This window comes from Musa acuminata, chromosome BXJ1-5, assembly GCF_036884655.1.
Source record: "Musa acuminata AAA Group cultivar baxijiao chromosome BXJ1-5, Cavendish_Baxijiao_AAA, whole genome shotgun sequence".
In the NCBI taxonomy this organism is placed as follows: Eukaryota; Viridiplantae; Streptophyta; class Magnoliopsida; order Zingiberales; family Musaceae; genus Musa; species Musa acuminata.
In genome coordinates this window covers 9577472-9593492 of record NC_088331.1, presented here as the reverse complement: position 1 = coordinate 9593492, position 16021 = coordinate 9577472, and the positions used below count along the sequence as shown (strand labels likewise).

Here is a 16021-nt window from a genome sequence, read left to right as displayed (position 1 = left end):
TTAGATAATACTGATATATATTGATAGAACTCCTTAAATATTTGCCTGTAAAGACTACAAGTTCTCCAGATAACTCTGCAAAATAATGAGGCCCATGTCTCAAATCCCCTTGAGGACCGATAACAATCACTTTCTTAAGGTATGAGTCAAAAATGGAGACTCGGGCATATCTGTCTAGAACATAAAATCTTTCTTTGAAGTAGATGACATCTGTGTAGATGCTCTTGTCATCCAACATGGTCCAATTATCATCCTCGCCGAAACGGATAGATAGGAGAGGATTGAACTGGGTGGGGATAACAACGATGATGCAACCTTTGTAGGACGTCGATGAGTTCGAAGATGTTGCGATCCTCCAAAGTGATTGGCAATTTTTATTGTTCCAAAGATATCTTGGGAGCATCGGAAGATGGATATGAACACCCGTGAGAGGATTTAAGATAGACATGGCCCAACAAAATTTGTTATCGAGGACTAGCCATCCGTCAAATGAGCCAATGATTTTTTCGCCACTCGTCACTGGAAGTTGAATTGAGTGGACTCTTGCACTTGATAAGGAGAAGAAGAAGAGACGATTGATATCGTCGTCTTGTCTGAGAAGGAGCCATGGGAGTTGGGGAGGATACGCACGATCACGAGGGATGCTAGAGTTCCATTTCTTACAGACGTTACGAAAGCGAGTGTAGTCAAAGATATCGACGGTGAGTCGATCAGCGATGAGTTCAAGCATGTTGACTTGGAGATTTGACCAATCAATCGCCTCCCCTTCTTCTTCTTCTTCTTCTTCTTCTTCTTTGCTTTCAACACTTTGTTTGCTTTCATCCTTCGAAAGTTTTCCACCCATGTTAAAACATAAAACATGGTTGTAAGACCCAAATCCAATGATATATAGAGCCCTAAGTTATGAGATTTTATGTTAGAGTGCCTCCCTTTTAAAGAAACTGTTGGAATTAAACTTGTTCATCAAAAGAAATGTTCATTGCATCAAGAGGAAGATTCATTATATTAAGAAGAAAAAAATAGATTAAAAGTTTATGGAAGGATAAGTCAAATTGGTTATTGGTTCTTAAAAAGGTTTCTTGAAAGACAATTATTCATTTTGAATACAATTAATGTAATATATTTTTGGGGACTATATAAACCTCATATGTTGGGTCATGAAATAAAGAGAATTTCTAAAAATGTAAAGTATTTTTTTGAGAAAAATATAGAAGATTGAAACTTGTCCTACTCTTCCTCCGTTTGATATCTCTATCCCCTCTTCCTATCAAGATCAACTCAAACTACTAAAAAGCATCTTTTATTCATAATTAGAATATAGTTGTATTTCTATATAGTTATATTTTAAATTTAAATTATTTAATTATTTAGTATTTACTATATATTAGGATAACTATAATATAGTTGTATTACTATTATATTAGAACGTGTGTGGCATTATTCCTAACATTCGTAGTTGTTTCTTTGTTTTTTTGGATTTACATACCTCCTATAAATTAGAATACTCATTCATGATGAAGTAACGAAGGAAACAAGTCATTCTACAAGAAGTATATTCCAATCAGACACTTGTGTGCATAATAAAGAAAAAAGCCTTTGCTGATACTTTAATTATTTATCTGAAAACGAATGTAACAACATAAATATTATGTATTTACTGATACCTTCACCTTAAAAAGGATACACCTAAATAGTGAATCGATAATATTTTCATTTTAATATAAATTTTGAGATACGTAAATTCAAATTTGATATGCTTTTATCATGATTCTAAAAACATATATAACGACATTCATTTGTGAGGATAACACAAAATTCCATCCATGTTGCCTCTTACTATAGTGGAAAAACTATCCATATGGTGAATCGATAGTTATTTAAGTACATTAAAATCTAAACTGCACAAACTCACATTTCAAATAATTTTATTTAAATAGTGAATCCATAGTTTTTATTTTATTTAGTGTGAATCTAGGGTTTATCTAAATTTAAATTTATAAATTATCGGTATGACCGCGAGAATGAGAGTACGATTGTTTGTAAAATGATGTAAATACTGTCCATTTTCCTTAAAAATTTCCGCATACAAGATAATAATATCTTTAATTTATTTTTTATTTTTGTATGAATCTAGAATTATTTACATTCAAATTTATCATATTTCAAGTATGATTGTAAATGAGTATAAAGACATCCATTTATTAGAATAGAAAGGGCTAATTATATTGTCTATTTAGTTTGGTTTGTTTCTTATATGTAGAATTTGTCTTAAGTATAATAATATGATATTGTGTGCATAAAAATAGAAACGGCTAATTATATATTAGTTAGACTTCTTTACCATTTCGACCTTTAGATTTAAAAAATTTATATTGAAATTCCTAATAATTATAAAAGTGAAACATCTAGCTATATTTCCCCTAACTTGATCGATTTTATTGACAGAAACATAAAAATTGATGAGTAAAAAGATAATTTTAATTATATATATATATATATATATATATATATATATATATATATATATATATATATATATATATATATATATATATATATATATAGTGGTGACAGATGACGACGTCGTTAGGGGGTCACGGGTGACTATTGTGGATGAGGAGGGAGATTGATGATGAGAGTTGAGATAAGAAGAAGATGATGCAAATGCGACGCTTTGTATCTATGTCAGCGTCAATCGATAACTACGTTGGTGACTCAGGCTTTGTGATCGGTGACCCACGACGCGGTGATGGTGATTAGCCTCACAGACACTCCAGAGCACGCCTCCAATCGTCGGAGCGCACCCAACTACCTCTTTTTGTTGTCACATCATGCTCTTAGAGCTTGATGTTGAACCACAATGTGGCCATGAGGGCCACCTGTAGTGGTAGGGTCGTTGTCATTTTTTGCTGCAGGCCAACCACAAGGGCCACCCGTAGTGATAGGGTCGTTGTCATTTTTTACTGCAGGCCAACCACGTGGGTCGTTGCTTCCACGCACCATCGTTCACTCTGCAACCCCACCATTTGACTCTATCCTAGTATGGTAGCCTTCACCCAAGACATTGTCATGGATTCAGAGATGGAGAGGCAAGAGCGAGACAACAAGAAGGCCAAAAAAATGCCAAGGGGTGGCAAGAGGATCGGGATTATAGGAAGCCCATAGAAGGTGGATCCATCACGGACTTGTGCCAGAGATGCGAAGGCAACTTCGAGGGAATGGCAGGCAACACAAGTGACCTAGTGGACATGGCAAGTCATGAGGAAGTTGACATCGTAGACAAACATATCACAAGACGAATAAAGGAAAGTCATGTCCAACTCGTAGTAGACCATCTCCCTTTAGTCGCTCTACATTTTGTATCGACACCGATGAAATTGTCATAGCCCCCAGCAATACTATCATCCGCTACCACCAAAAACATACATGAGACGTTAAAATTATATTTTTGCTTATTGTTTTCATATTACCATCGATAAAATCAATAACGCTATGATAAATGAAGTTAAGTGTTTCAATTTTATAAGTATAGAGATTCTAATATAAATTTTTTAAATCTAAAAATCGAGATGCTAAAAAGGTATAACTACAACAGATAACATATAATTAGCTCGAATAAAAATAATTCTCAAAATAGGTCACCGAGATCAAGGGTTTTGGTATTTTTTTAGTTCGAAGGTATCATCCCAAATTGATCGGCGGGATCATGAGTTCCGGCATCCTTCTACAACTCGAGCCCATAAAGTTTCTTTTAGTGCTTATAACAACCATGTCCTCCACAGCATACTGTGGCTCGCAAACAAATCCATCGGTGGATCATGCTGACAAGATGCAGTGTTAATGCAATCGTAGTTCGATAGCTCTTTGGGCTTTAGCTTACAACATGCGGTGTTACTGCGATTTCAGCAGCTTTTGGGTTTCGATCTCATGAAGCTATTTTCATCACATGCAATATTTTAATATAAAAACACAAATGATTACCTTTATTAAATCACTTCGTTACGAGTAAACAATGTTTACATAAAAAATAGTCAAAAGAAACATATTAAGATAGATATGGTACGTGCCACAAAGGTAAATAGCCATTACATCTTTTATCACCGATGTCGAATGGTAGGGGCTTCAAAGAGCCATCCTCTAAGTTATATACACCCGACTTAATGTAAATAGGTTTACTTTCGATATACCTCCAAGTAGGCTGAACATGCATATAGATAGTGTCGTGTTTTCCAGGGGAGTATCGAGTAGTTGAGCATGAGATCGACCGAGAAGTGTTGCCTATGAAAAGCATGTGCTCGCCTAAGCTCTTTACCTCCTCAAATGATAGAAGTCGATGGTTCATCTTCAAGATATAGATCCTTTTCAAAACTAATTGATTAGCAGAGTTCTTAACATATTTGGTTTTAAAGACTATAAGCTCTTCAGATAACTTTGCCAATTGACAAGCCCCGTATCTCAAATTCCCTCGAGTACTAATGACAGTCACTTTCCTGAGGCATGAGTCAAAAATGGAAACTCGTGCAAATCTATCTATAACATAAAAGCTTTCTTTGAAGTAGATAACATCAGTATAGTCGCTCATGTTGTCCAACTTTGTCCATTTATGGTCCTCGTTGATAGCTAGGAGAAAATTGAACTGGGTGGGGATAACAACGATGATGCAACCTTTGTAGGACGTCGATGAGTTCGAAGATGTTGCCATCCTCCAAAGCGATGGGCAATTTTTATTGTTCCAAAGATATCTTGGGAGCATCGGAAGATGGATATGAACACCCGTGAGAGGATTTAAGATAGATATGGTGCAAGAAAGTTTATTCTCAAGAACTAACCATCCGTCAAATGAGCCGCTGATTTTTTCTCCATCGATTACTGGAAGTTTAATTGAGTGGACTTTTGCACTTGATAAGGAGTAGAAGAAGAGACGATCGATGTCATCGTCATATCTCAAAAGGAGCCATGGGAGTTGGGGAGGGTATGTGCGACTACAGTGGTTGGTAGAGCGCCATGCCTTACATACACAACGAAAGCGGATATAGTCGATGATGTCAATGGTGAGTCGATCAGCGATGAGTTCCTGCATATCAACATGAAGATTCAACCAATCAACTCTCTCCCCTTCTTCTTCTTCTTCTTCTTCTTCTTTTTCCTTCTTCTTTGCCATCAGCGCTATGTTTGCTTCCATCCTTTGGAAGTTTTTCATCCATGTAGAAACATGAAATATGATCCTAAGACCAAAGTTTGGGGAGATATATAGCCTTAGGTTTTTGGATTTCACCTGAGAGTACACCCTTTTCGAGAATCTCCGAATGCCCTTCGAGTTGTGTTAGTAGAATATGGAAGTCGTAATCCTGTATATAGGTTGTATTTAGAATTAGAATATAGTTATATTTCTATATAATTATATTTCTAAATAACTATATTCCTAATTTAAATAAAATAATTATTTATAATTTATTGATATATTATGACAAATGTAGCATAGTCTATTTACCTCGCACTTTCATCGTAGAGGGAAACAACATTGGAATAATGAATGGATAATTTTTATTTTTTGTGTCAATTTAAGGACATTAAAATTGAAATTTTATATATTTACAAAACCATTCTGAAAATAGATGTAATGTCATTCATTTTTAAGTGTAAGAACATAAAAATTATTCATTTAACCTCACTTTCATAGTTGAATTATCGAAATGATCTTGAAAATGAGTGTAAAGACACTCATTTGTTTGTGAAATGATAAAAATATTGTCAATTTTCCTTAAATCTTTCTTCAAACAAGGATAAAAACATCCTTAAATTTATAAATTTTTTCAATGAATTTAGGAATATTTATATTCAAATTTGTCATATTTTCAATATGATTCTTAATGAGTATAACAACATTTATATATTAGTGTTAAGGACAAATTTACTCATTTTACCTTAGAATTTTACTATATAGTAACAACTAACAACACCATCCAAATAGTATATTTGTGTGAATTTAGAGATATTCACATTCAAATTTGCCATATTTTTCATTATGATCATACAAGCATGTAATAAAATTCATTTATGAGCAATGACCTGAATATTATCCATTTACCTTAGACTTTCATCATAGAATATTTTTGTCGTTAGGGGCAACAACATTCAAATAGTGAATCCTTATTTTTCTATTACTTTTGTGTGAGTTTAGAAATATTTATATTCAGATTTATCATATTTTTAGGATTATTCTAAAAATAAAATTATGAGTGCAATAATATAAATATCATGTATTTTACCGTAGATTTTCACTACAACATGGCGACAACATTCAAGTAATGCATCCATAAATTTTCTAATTTTTGTGTGAATTTCGAATTTTAAAAATATTTTTATTCAAATTTGACATGTTTTTAATATTATTTTGAAAATAAGTGTAATGATATTAATTTATGTATAAAAATATAAATTTTTATCCATTTGCTATTGCTAAATATAAAACTATAATGGTGCTACTGTTATGCAAGAAAAAAAATTTAATACCAAACTTGAAATCAAATAATGATATATTAAGATCATGATATTATACCTTTATTTGATTTATAAATACACCATGATGATATCCGATTTGAAATATATATCTTATCTAATTAAATAGGATCACATAATCTAATAATATCTACTCTCTCGATCCTTCTTTCCTTAAGCTCATTGATTTTCAACGAGTAAAGATCAACTATCTTTACACCTTTGATTTGTTTCAATGATTAAAACTAAACCATATACTTTAAATACTCATATCTTTACAAACTATAATCGTTATAACTTAAGAGAAGACTTCTTATAAAATAAACTTCTCATTTTAGCTCAAAAACATTTTAAGTGTTTTTGTCCTCAACTCACCAACTCAGTAAGGTAATGATAAAAATGCCTTAAACAACTTAAAACATAAAGTAAATCAAACCAAAAATATTTGAGAATATGGATATTGACAGTACAATTATCGCTCCAAATAGTACTAGTACGATCATCGAAATAGTGCCACCTAAAACATGCAAAGTAGCACCATCATCTAGGTTACATGTAAAGTAGTAAGAGTCCAAAATAGCCTACTATCTTACACTTTTGTTAACCTACTAAAGGTCTTCTTTAGCCGAATTGTAACTTAATTATAGCCTAATTACTTAACAAAGGTCTTGATCAATCATTCGGCTCTTCGATCGATCCTTTTAACTTGTTAAACGAATAATATTTATTGAAATAATCTAAAAAGAATAATTTTTTTTAAGAATTCGTCAAACAAAAAAAAATCAAAGTTGTTTAAATAATTATTTGGTTGAGATGACAATACCGATTGTAAGTACTTTCCTTCGCATACTTTGTGTTGTCAAGTCAAACGACCCTTCTGTCCTGAAAACTAAATGAATCTTCCTTTTCTACGAGCATCATTGTCTTCGAAGGCAACCAAAGCCTCACACTGCACTGAGAGAGGTGTTTGCGTCGTTGATTTCTTATCATCCGTCTCAGTCACTGACCGAGAGAACGGCTTCCGAAGAGTTGGCATAGTCAACCTGTCAAACTCTTCAGATATTGAAGCCCGACGTTTTTCTAACCTTTGTTTGGCTTCCCCCCATCTATATATGGTTGGTGTGACATCTCTTCCCGGCCTGCGATGGATGGATCATCTCAGAATCCGTCCAAAGCTTTGCTACTGACTGTGGGCGCCGCTGCAACCTCATCCTTGCCTCGGCCACGTCCCTGCAGGTATGCACCAGTATTATCGTAGGATGAGTTGGGAACGATGCATAATTTGAGGTGCGAGGATCAAGAAATATTGCGTTTCCATATCTCTCTGAAAGCTACCTTGAAATCTTCAATCGGAGCTGGAAGAATCGGTGACTTCTGGGCAAATAATTTCCTTTTTGTCACGTCGCCCTTCATGGACGGGTGTGACTTTGGCTGAAACATACGGTCTCCTCGACAAAGTTGTAGTGCTTAGATTGATCAAGAAGTCGACATGCTCATCAACAAGCATCCAATCAAAATGATAGGCACTGTCCAAAGTTCTAGAGCTTAGAAATATCAGTGGGAATGGAATCCTCCAATAAAAAATCAATGAGATATCTACTAGTCCAGCACACCTTTGACTTGGTCAGTTGCGTATCAAAGAGGTATTGGGAATAGTATGGTGGCCACAAGCATCGCCTGTAGGATTCTATTTTTATGATCGTATCATTGTCTTTTTCTTCTAAGTCAACTTAGCGATTAGTTGATAGTTGATAGGTCGCAAGTTTGAATTTATGTAAGAATGTCATTGGATTCGATCGAGAGTTGCAATTTGACCAAAGCGCTACTTCGTCGAGCATAGAATTTTTCATCTTAATATATAATATTTAACTTAAAAAACCAAAAAGAATATCAAGTTCGGTCAGTAGAGAACAAAAAAGAAAGTAAAATTCATCTGTTATTAAAGCAGGATAAATTCATTGATGCAAACAAGCATAACATAGACTCATATTAATTCCTACACGATTTTGCCTTTTAATTTATTCTCAGCTGCAATTTTCTTTTCCCAGCAAAAAAGGCTGGCAAGAACTCTCATTATACTCTGTATGCTGTTCTTTATTTGCTATTTAGAACAAGGTTTAGTGCAATTGCTCAAGGCCATCGGAGAAGCAAGTCCCAAACTGGTCCATCTCATGCTTGGGTAGCACCAAACCAATCTCCACCCCACCCTCTTCTTCTCTGCTCTCCGCCATAGACATGGCTCCTGACCTCATGATGGAGGTTATCACCACCTTCTTCGGCCTTCCCCATCCAAAGTCCAGATCGTACACCCGAAACCTGGGTGATCCCGCCACGCTTAATGGTTGTCGAGGCACGATAGACTTGATTCTCTCCGGCCATGTCTCTACACCTCGTAAAGGATCGTCTGCAAGGCCAGCACCGGCACGCCGTCGTCGTCGGACCCCGATAGCCGGGGAAGCAACGGTAGCAGCGAGCCCACATCACGTGCGTGGTCACCGGAGACCTCATCGAAGTCGGCGTCGTACTCGGCCACAGTGAACGACACGGAGTCGCCGGCGACGTAACGGATCTAGTACTTGTCGTCATCGGGCCCGGGGGACCTTCGGATCTTGCCGGCGAGAGGGTAGAACTGCTGCAGAGCGAGAGAGAGGGAGGAATTGAGGTCGGGGATGACGGAGGCGCAGAAATAGGAGGTGGAGTAGGGGAGACGGTAGAAGAAGACTCGCTCCACGGCTCCACCTCGCAACCATAGTATGTCGAAGAAGGTGAGGGGCAAAATGGACTCGGATACTGTCCCGGGCGGGGGAGAGGCTTGAGATGTCTGAAGCAGATGGAGTTGCGGTGGCGATGACATTGGTGAAGCGCTACACGCAGACGGATGTTGGTCATATTTAGCTACCCATATATAATACCACAGCTATGTCAGCATTTGGCACAGCATAAAGTAAGCGATGCGTGCATGCACTTACGTAATTTCCTAGAATAGGGTTTGCGTCTTCCGTGACGAAGTTTATATCTCGATCTTCCGTACGATTTGCTAATATTAATTACATATTTTTTTATTTAATTAATTATCTTTAACATCCCATCATTATATTTTTAAAATTTACATCTTTATATTTAGAAACATTTAATTCGTCGTTCCAACTTTCTTTTTCTTTCTTGATTTTTAATTCTATAAAATTATCTTTTTAACTCAGAGATATTAATGTTTCACTTTCTTAAAATATAGATATCTCAATATAATTTTTTAAAATATAAGAATTGAGATATTAAAGATAACCAAAAGTATATTAGTAGTAGATATCATATGATTTTCTTATGAGAATGCATGCATTATTTTAGATATCGAGTGAATTTGCTAATATTAGGCAACAGGTGAAAAGCATGTTTAAATTAACTATTGGGGAGGTGATTGTCTATTAATGTTATCAATCATTATTTTAGTCTAATTTGATATGGACACATTGAAAATTATTGTCAAGAGTCAAATAAAATGCTTTGAATAGTCTTGTCTTTACAGTAATTGTTGTTTAGCATCTTGATAACTATGATCAATAGTATAATTTAGTTTGAACTGACCTGTTGTTGGTTTTTCCCATTTAATATTACAAGGACAAGGCATAATTCATCCATCCATCATGTTCAGTTGGCTTTATCATGAAATAAAATATAAAGAGGAAATAAAAAAATTTGAAGAATAATAAAATAGTAGGAGAAGAAATCAAAATTTTAAGAACAGCAACATCATTTCAAAAACTTCATCTAATAGTTATTTAATGTGCTCCATTGTCTCAAGATGAAAGTTCCAAATCTTATATTACAAATTTTAACACTCAAAATATTAGTCTTAATGTAGTAAAGATTGAGAATCTAAAATTTCAGCTAATAAATTTTTAAAAATATTAACCAGTTTATCTGGTAAAAATCTTGACTCATCATAATATAGTAAGATCATATGATTAGACCTGTCTTCATCGTTTATTTTTAAAAATATATATTTAAAATATCATGGACTTTACTACTTGAAGAAACATTTTATCTTTGAAATATCAGGTAATTTTTTTCATATAAAAAAAATTACATAGGTTTATAGGGAAAATAATCAGGTTTATAATATCAAAATCCTCTTCTTCTTTTTTTTTTTGAGGAAAGAATGACTCAGATTATTTTTAAGTTAATCTGCTATAATATCGAAGGAGAATATTGTACTAGATTTTCTAACATAATATTAGTTTTTTACTTTTAGTAAAACAATAAATATCAGGACCCATTAGATAACTCATTTAGTCAAGGTTTGCCAAGCGAAACGCCCGTATCGAGCGGTACGTACCGGTCTGATAGATTATCGATACGCGGACCGTTCGGTATCGCTATAGTGTTACAGTACTATAATACTATACTATAGCACTGCTATAATATAAAATAATATAAAATTATCGATACACTAGGGTGTATCGCTCGGTACACCAGGGTGTATCGCTCGGTACACCAGGGTGTATCGCTCGGTACACGCTTGGTACACCCTGATGTACCACCCGGTACACCAGTACCATACCGTACCGAGCCCGGGTCGAAACTCCGGTACGTTACGGTATGATAGATCTTGCATTTAACACATAATTTCCATGGCCACTTTGTTGGGAAATTAATGGATTTAAGCTTAATTTCCTTAAAATATTATCTTTGGATCAAATCGAAATATTTCCATGCAATTATTAATTGTCCATATTTACAAACATTTCGAATCCTTTTTTTCTCTCTCGTATATAATGGCTGAAAGTGCCCTGTCAAATTTAGGTGTTGATTCTGTGCAAACTCGATTACTTCTTCAAAGATTTCAAGGAAAATTCCTGACAGAGGTATCCAACTATATATATATATATATATATATATATATATATATATATATATTCTGAAATGCTGATGTGTTAAAAGCAGATTTTGGTATGATTATTGCTAGATGTGTTAAAAGTTTATTTATCTCCTAGTTTATGTTTTGATGGAGTGAATTTTTTTTTGTGATTGCTAAAATTTTTATTAAATAGTAGTCTTTTTTTCAGTTTGTTCTATATTTTTGTGTGTTTGTAAATTATTATGTTTTCCTGTAATCATGTGACTTCATGTGGTTTTTATATGTGGTTTCTTAGCTTTGAGTTGCTGCGTAGATGCAAGTAACTTTTCATCTTATATTCTGCTCTAAATTGCCTTTTCCTTTTAATTTTGTTTCTTTTTTACATGATGTCGGCAATCTCTTCATTGCACAGTGACAATTTGCAACAAGAATCTGTGCCTCCTCCAACTTCACGGTTTTAGTTATCAATGCTTTAAGGATGAAACACTCGAATAAAGTCCCTTCTGCTGTTTATTCTCTTCTCTAGTTCCGTTATATGTGTATTGATGTATGTGTACAGTGTACTTATATGCAATTTCCTTGCAGGAAAAAATTATTCTGATGCTGCACTGATTCAGAAACATGAGGTGAAGTGTTCAGTGTTCATCCTAGCTCAAGATGTTTACACTTGAGACTATTTTCTTGAATAAAGATTAAGAATTGTGGGAGATGAAGTGCAAATACCTTTTGTTTGTATTAGTTTGCAATCTTGGGTTTTGCTCTACTTTAATTGTTCCAGGAATCTTTGCACTTGTACATTTTAAATTTTGTGATACATGGTAGTGTGTTTTTTGCAGTTTGTTGATAGCATGCTCCAGGGAGTTAATGAAGGGAATCTTCATGGACAAAGCAATTTCTGCAGCATCTGTCCTGAACTTTTTTGGGGTACCTCTCTTTTGGTACATTTCTTGTTATATTGGAGCTCTTAAATTAGGCTGCTGCTTATAATTTTCCCCCTTATCTTTTTTTGTTTATTCAGATAATGACTGTGCAGAAAGCCTTGAGGTTAAATGTGCTTCCCAGAACACATCATGTATTAGAAATTTCAGATCAGATTTGCAAACCAAAAGCATTGGAATGAATACATAGTGATGCTGGAGAATTCTCAGACTTGTCAAATGCTCTTAATTCTCCATATGATGCTGCTACACCTGATCGAGATGCATATTTGTTCGATGATGTAAACACCAATCAACTTCCTGATGTGTTCAGAAGCTCTTTGGGATGGGATACATCAGTGGAGGGCAAGCAGTCTCTGGAGCATCATATACTTTTTCAATTTCAGAACCTGACTGAAATTAACAAATTTTCCAGTCCCTCGCAATGCAGCTCTATGCCAAATGAGATTGATGATGAAACAATATGGATACCAAAAATATCTTTTTGAAGAAGTGTCTAGTCCATTCGGAAGTATATTTGATACCACCAAACTGGTGGTTGGAATAGGTGCTGAGAAGCCAGTGCAGTGTGGTAGGGATGTTCGAGTGGGAAATTTTTCTGAGGCACACAAGACTCATTTGGGAGATGAAGACAGTGCAGTTATAACAAATAAGAGATTACGCAAACCCACTCGAAGATATATTGAAGAAACATCAGATTTGAAATCCAGATGCTGCAGAGAAACTAGAGGTAAAATTTCTTGTGCTAGAACAGTTGATCATTTATTGGTAGAAACTGGTAGGACAATGGTTTGACCAAAGAGTCCGATGCAGGTTTAGTTATTCAGAAACAAAGAGGTCTGCATGCCTCCAGAGTTCAGCGTCGGAAAAATGCTGCAGTTATGGTGAGATATCCTTTCCATGAAGTGGTAAATTCTCTGCCGAGTCTTCCTGCATTACTAGTGATTCTCTTGAACTCTCATGGTTTGCAGTATGCTTCATTTCATTGCAGTTATTTTCTGAAGCTTTTAGTAAGCACAAAATTTACTAATCATTATATCCAATATATATTAATTACCATGTAGCATTTGAAGATCCCAAGACCCCAACCTTTTTTGAATTGCATATATATATATCCACTGGAAGATACGCAATGTCATATATTTGGGGTCTCAGAAATCAAAACATTTGTTTGTCAAGTACCTTTGTTATTTCTAGCTTTTTATTTTATGGCCACTAATCAGAACCTTCCATAAAATCAACCTTAACTGCCGATGAATCTAGAGCAACATATGCTTTAAGGTTTCCAAAGTCTTGAGTTACGAAATAATGCATCAGAAGACTGGACCAGAACAGTTAGAAATGAGAAAAGTGGGATTAGAAGGAAACATCATAGACTTTGGACACTTCCAGAAGTGATGAAGCTCATTGAAGGTGTCTCCCATTATGGAGTTGGCAGATGGACTGATATCAAGAGGCTCTTATTCGCAACATCTGCTTTCCGCACATCTGTGGATCTCAAGGTCCTTATGAATCATATGATCAATTCTTCTTAATGAAAAGTTTTTGTTGATTAAAAGAAAATCTTTGTTGATTTTAGAATTGCTTCACTTTACAGGATAAATGGAGAAACCTTTTGAGAGCTAGTGCTGCTCAGTTACATGACAGAAAGCAGGTAAGAGTTGTGTTTTTTATTCCAATGTCTGAGAAGAGATCTAAAACTATGCTTTATGACATAAATGTTCCTTGCTTATAAGAGGTGCTTAACTTCTCTCTTTGCGTGTCTTCTGCAACTATAGAGACTTATGATTTACATAGACGAGGGATCAAAGTTGTTTGGTCTCTGTGAACTATCTGGTTGGAAATAAATAAGCAGTTAGTAAACTGAATTAAGTACTAAAAGGGTAATTATGAACATCTATTAGTTAATTGTACTTGTGTTCTTGGAGAGAGGATGATAGCATGGCTTGCTAAAAGCATGTTTTGCAGTTAGATTATGTACATTGATGCAAGTTCAGAATCTGCAAGATTGGGATAAAAGATCACCTAGGGATTAATATGGTTGGGATTGAGATTGACAGTATCAGGTCAATGAAAAAATAATTTGAAAATTTTAAGATATAAATTATCATAGAAGTAAAACACTTGGAAAAATAAAAAAAAGAACAGAATTTAAGAAAAAAATGACAGTATTATATTGTAAAAAATACTTTTACTTTCATGTTAAGATGTTAAACTTTTCACAGAGAATTATGATACTAAAATGTAAAAGATATGATTTATGTACAAGTAACAGTTAGAATAGTTGGAACAGTTCATTAAAAAAACCTTTGATAGATGTAGTAGAAAAATGTTAAATGTATCATACAAAGATATTATTAGATCATAACAACTGTAACATGTTAAGTGTAATTCTGGAGGCACTCACTCTATAAGAATTATAACCTGGTATATTGCAATTGTAAAATCATAACAGTGTATGCATATTGAAAGCTGTTCTTTTACAATCGCATCTTGCTCCCATGTGGCCAATCCTAAAGAGATGGGTAGATTCTGTTTGTTATTTTCATTTATACTCTTGAGGAAGATGATTGTTGTACATGTTCCTCGAACTTTCTTGCTTCATTCAGTTTATTGTCTAAGCATTATTTTCACTTTTATAGTTGCTTTAGGTAGAAGGAATAATATTCTTGCACTAAGCACCTATTGGTGGTTCGAGTAGAAGGCCTGTATCTTAACATTGAGCTTATATTGATAACCTGAGCTTTATTATGCTTACAGCTGAGTATCTGTATCTGTCTCTATATTTCAATACTGTGTATAAGTTTCTTTCTGAGATGGTCCTATTTGCATAGATCCTGAATTCACAATTATTTGTCATTGCATATATGTAAGGCATACATTCATGATCTATAATACGAACCCCAAAAGTGTTGATGCAGACACTTGTTTGCTCATGTTTTGTTCAATCATTTGTCAGTGTAACACTGTCCAGTTGCATTTTATCCCCAATGACTCGTCACTTTGGAGGTGTCCGATATTTGTTGATGGAAACTTGTCTGTCTATATTCGTCAAAGCATTGCAAAATTTCTTGCGAGTTCTTAAATTTATTCTTTACGTTCTGGGCATCAATTTGTTTATAATCATTTTGCGCTTTGGTGTTAATAAATTATATGTCGTCTGACACTATTATGTATGCTGTCATTGTTAAGCATTTGAATCAGGTGGAAATTTTTCATGAACGTAATTACTGGTGAAGTAGATCATTATTCTGAATTGGTTCGAGAATGTGATCAATTTGCTACAGTTTTGTGGAGGTTTTGATATCATTAGAGATATCCTTAACACAGTATCTTTCTAGGTTGGGCCACACAAGAAACATGTGACACTCCCCATACCACAATATGTTATGCGACGCATTAGGGAGTTATCTGCCATTCATCCGTACCCAAGGGAGCGAAAGCCAAGAGCACAGCTGATTTCAAGCAATCCAGTCTTCAGCTGCAGCAATGACAATTCCAGTAGCGGCGGCGACGATGAACTCACAGAAGAAACATAGTCTCACATAGCAGAGACACAAGTGGCTGTCTCTTTTTTGTTTCTTGCTTACCGAAAATTTACCTTCACTTTCAACATAATACATATTGCCAACTTTGTACAAGTAATGTTCTTCAATCGATCGGAGTGCAATGGGAATAGAAATGCTCCTCAAAATTGGTGGAGGAGACCGAGGGTTTCGGTTTTCTTTTA

At 34.8% G+C, this 16021-nt stretch overlaps 1 protein-coding gene and 1 long non-coding RNA gene across 2 annotated transcripts; both read left to right on the top strand.

Moving 5' to 3' along the window:
• Positions 1 to 11943: 11943 nt before the first annotated feature.
• Positions 11944 to 13162, top strand: LOC135674972 (uncharacterized). The gene is made up of 3 exons (XR_010513782.1): positions 11944 to 12277; positions 12372 to 13021; positions 13105 to 13162. It is a non-coding gene; the product is annotated as an uncharacterized LOC135674972 (long non-coding RNA).
• A 430-nt stretch (positions 13163 to 13592) lies between these two features.
• Positions 13593 to 16021, top strand: LOC135674971 (telomere-binding protein 1-like). Its single transcript, XM_065185235.1, has 3 exons — positions 13593 to 13793; positions 13889 to 13945; positions 15633 to 16021. The coding sequence occupies exons 1-3, from the start codon at positions 13689 to 13691 to the stop codon at positions 15828 to 15830; spliced, it is 360 nt and encodes a 119-aa protein (XP_065041307.1). The 5' UTR covers positions 13593 to 13688; the 3' UTR covers positions 15831 to 16021.

Coding starts and splice junctions, on each gene's coding strand:
- LOC135674971 (XM_065185235.1), top strand. CDS start 13,689: ATGAAGCTCATTGAAGGTGTCTCCCATTATGGAGTTGGCAGATGGACT. Junction 13,794..13,888: donor GCACATCTGTGGATCTCAAG/GTCCTTATGAAT, acceptor TTCACTTTACAG/GATAAATGGAGAAACCTTTT. Junction 13,946..15,632: donor AGTTACATGACAGAAAGCAG/GTAAGAGTTGTG, acceptor GTATCTTTCTAG/GTTGGGCCACACAAGAAACA.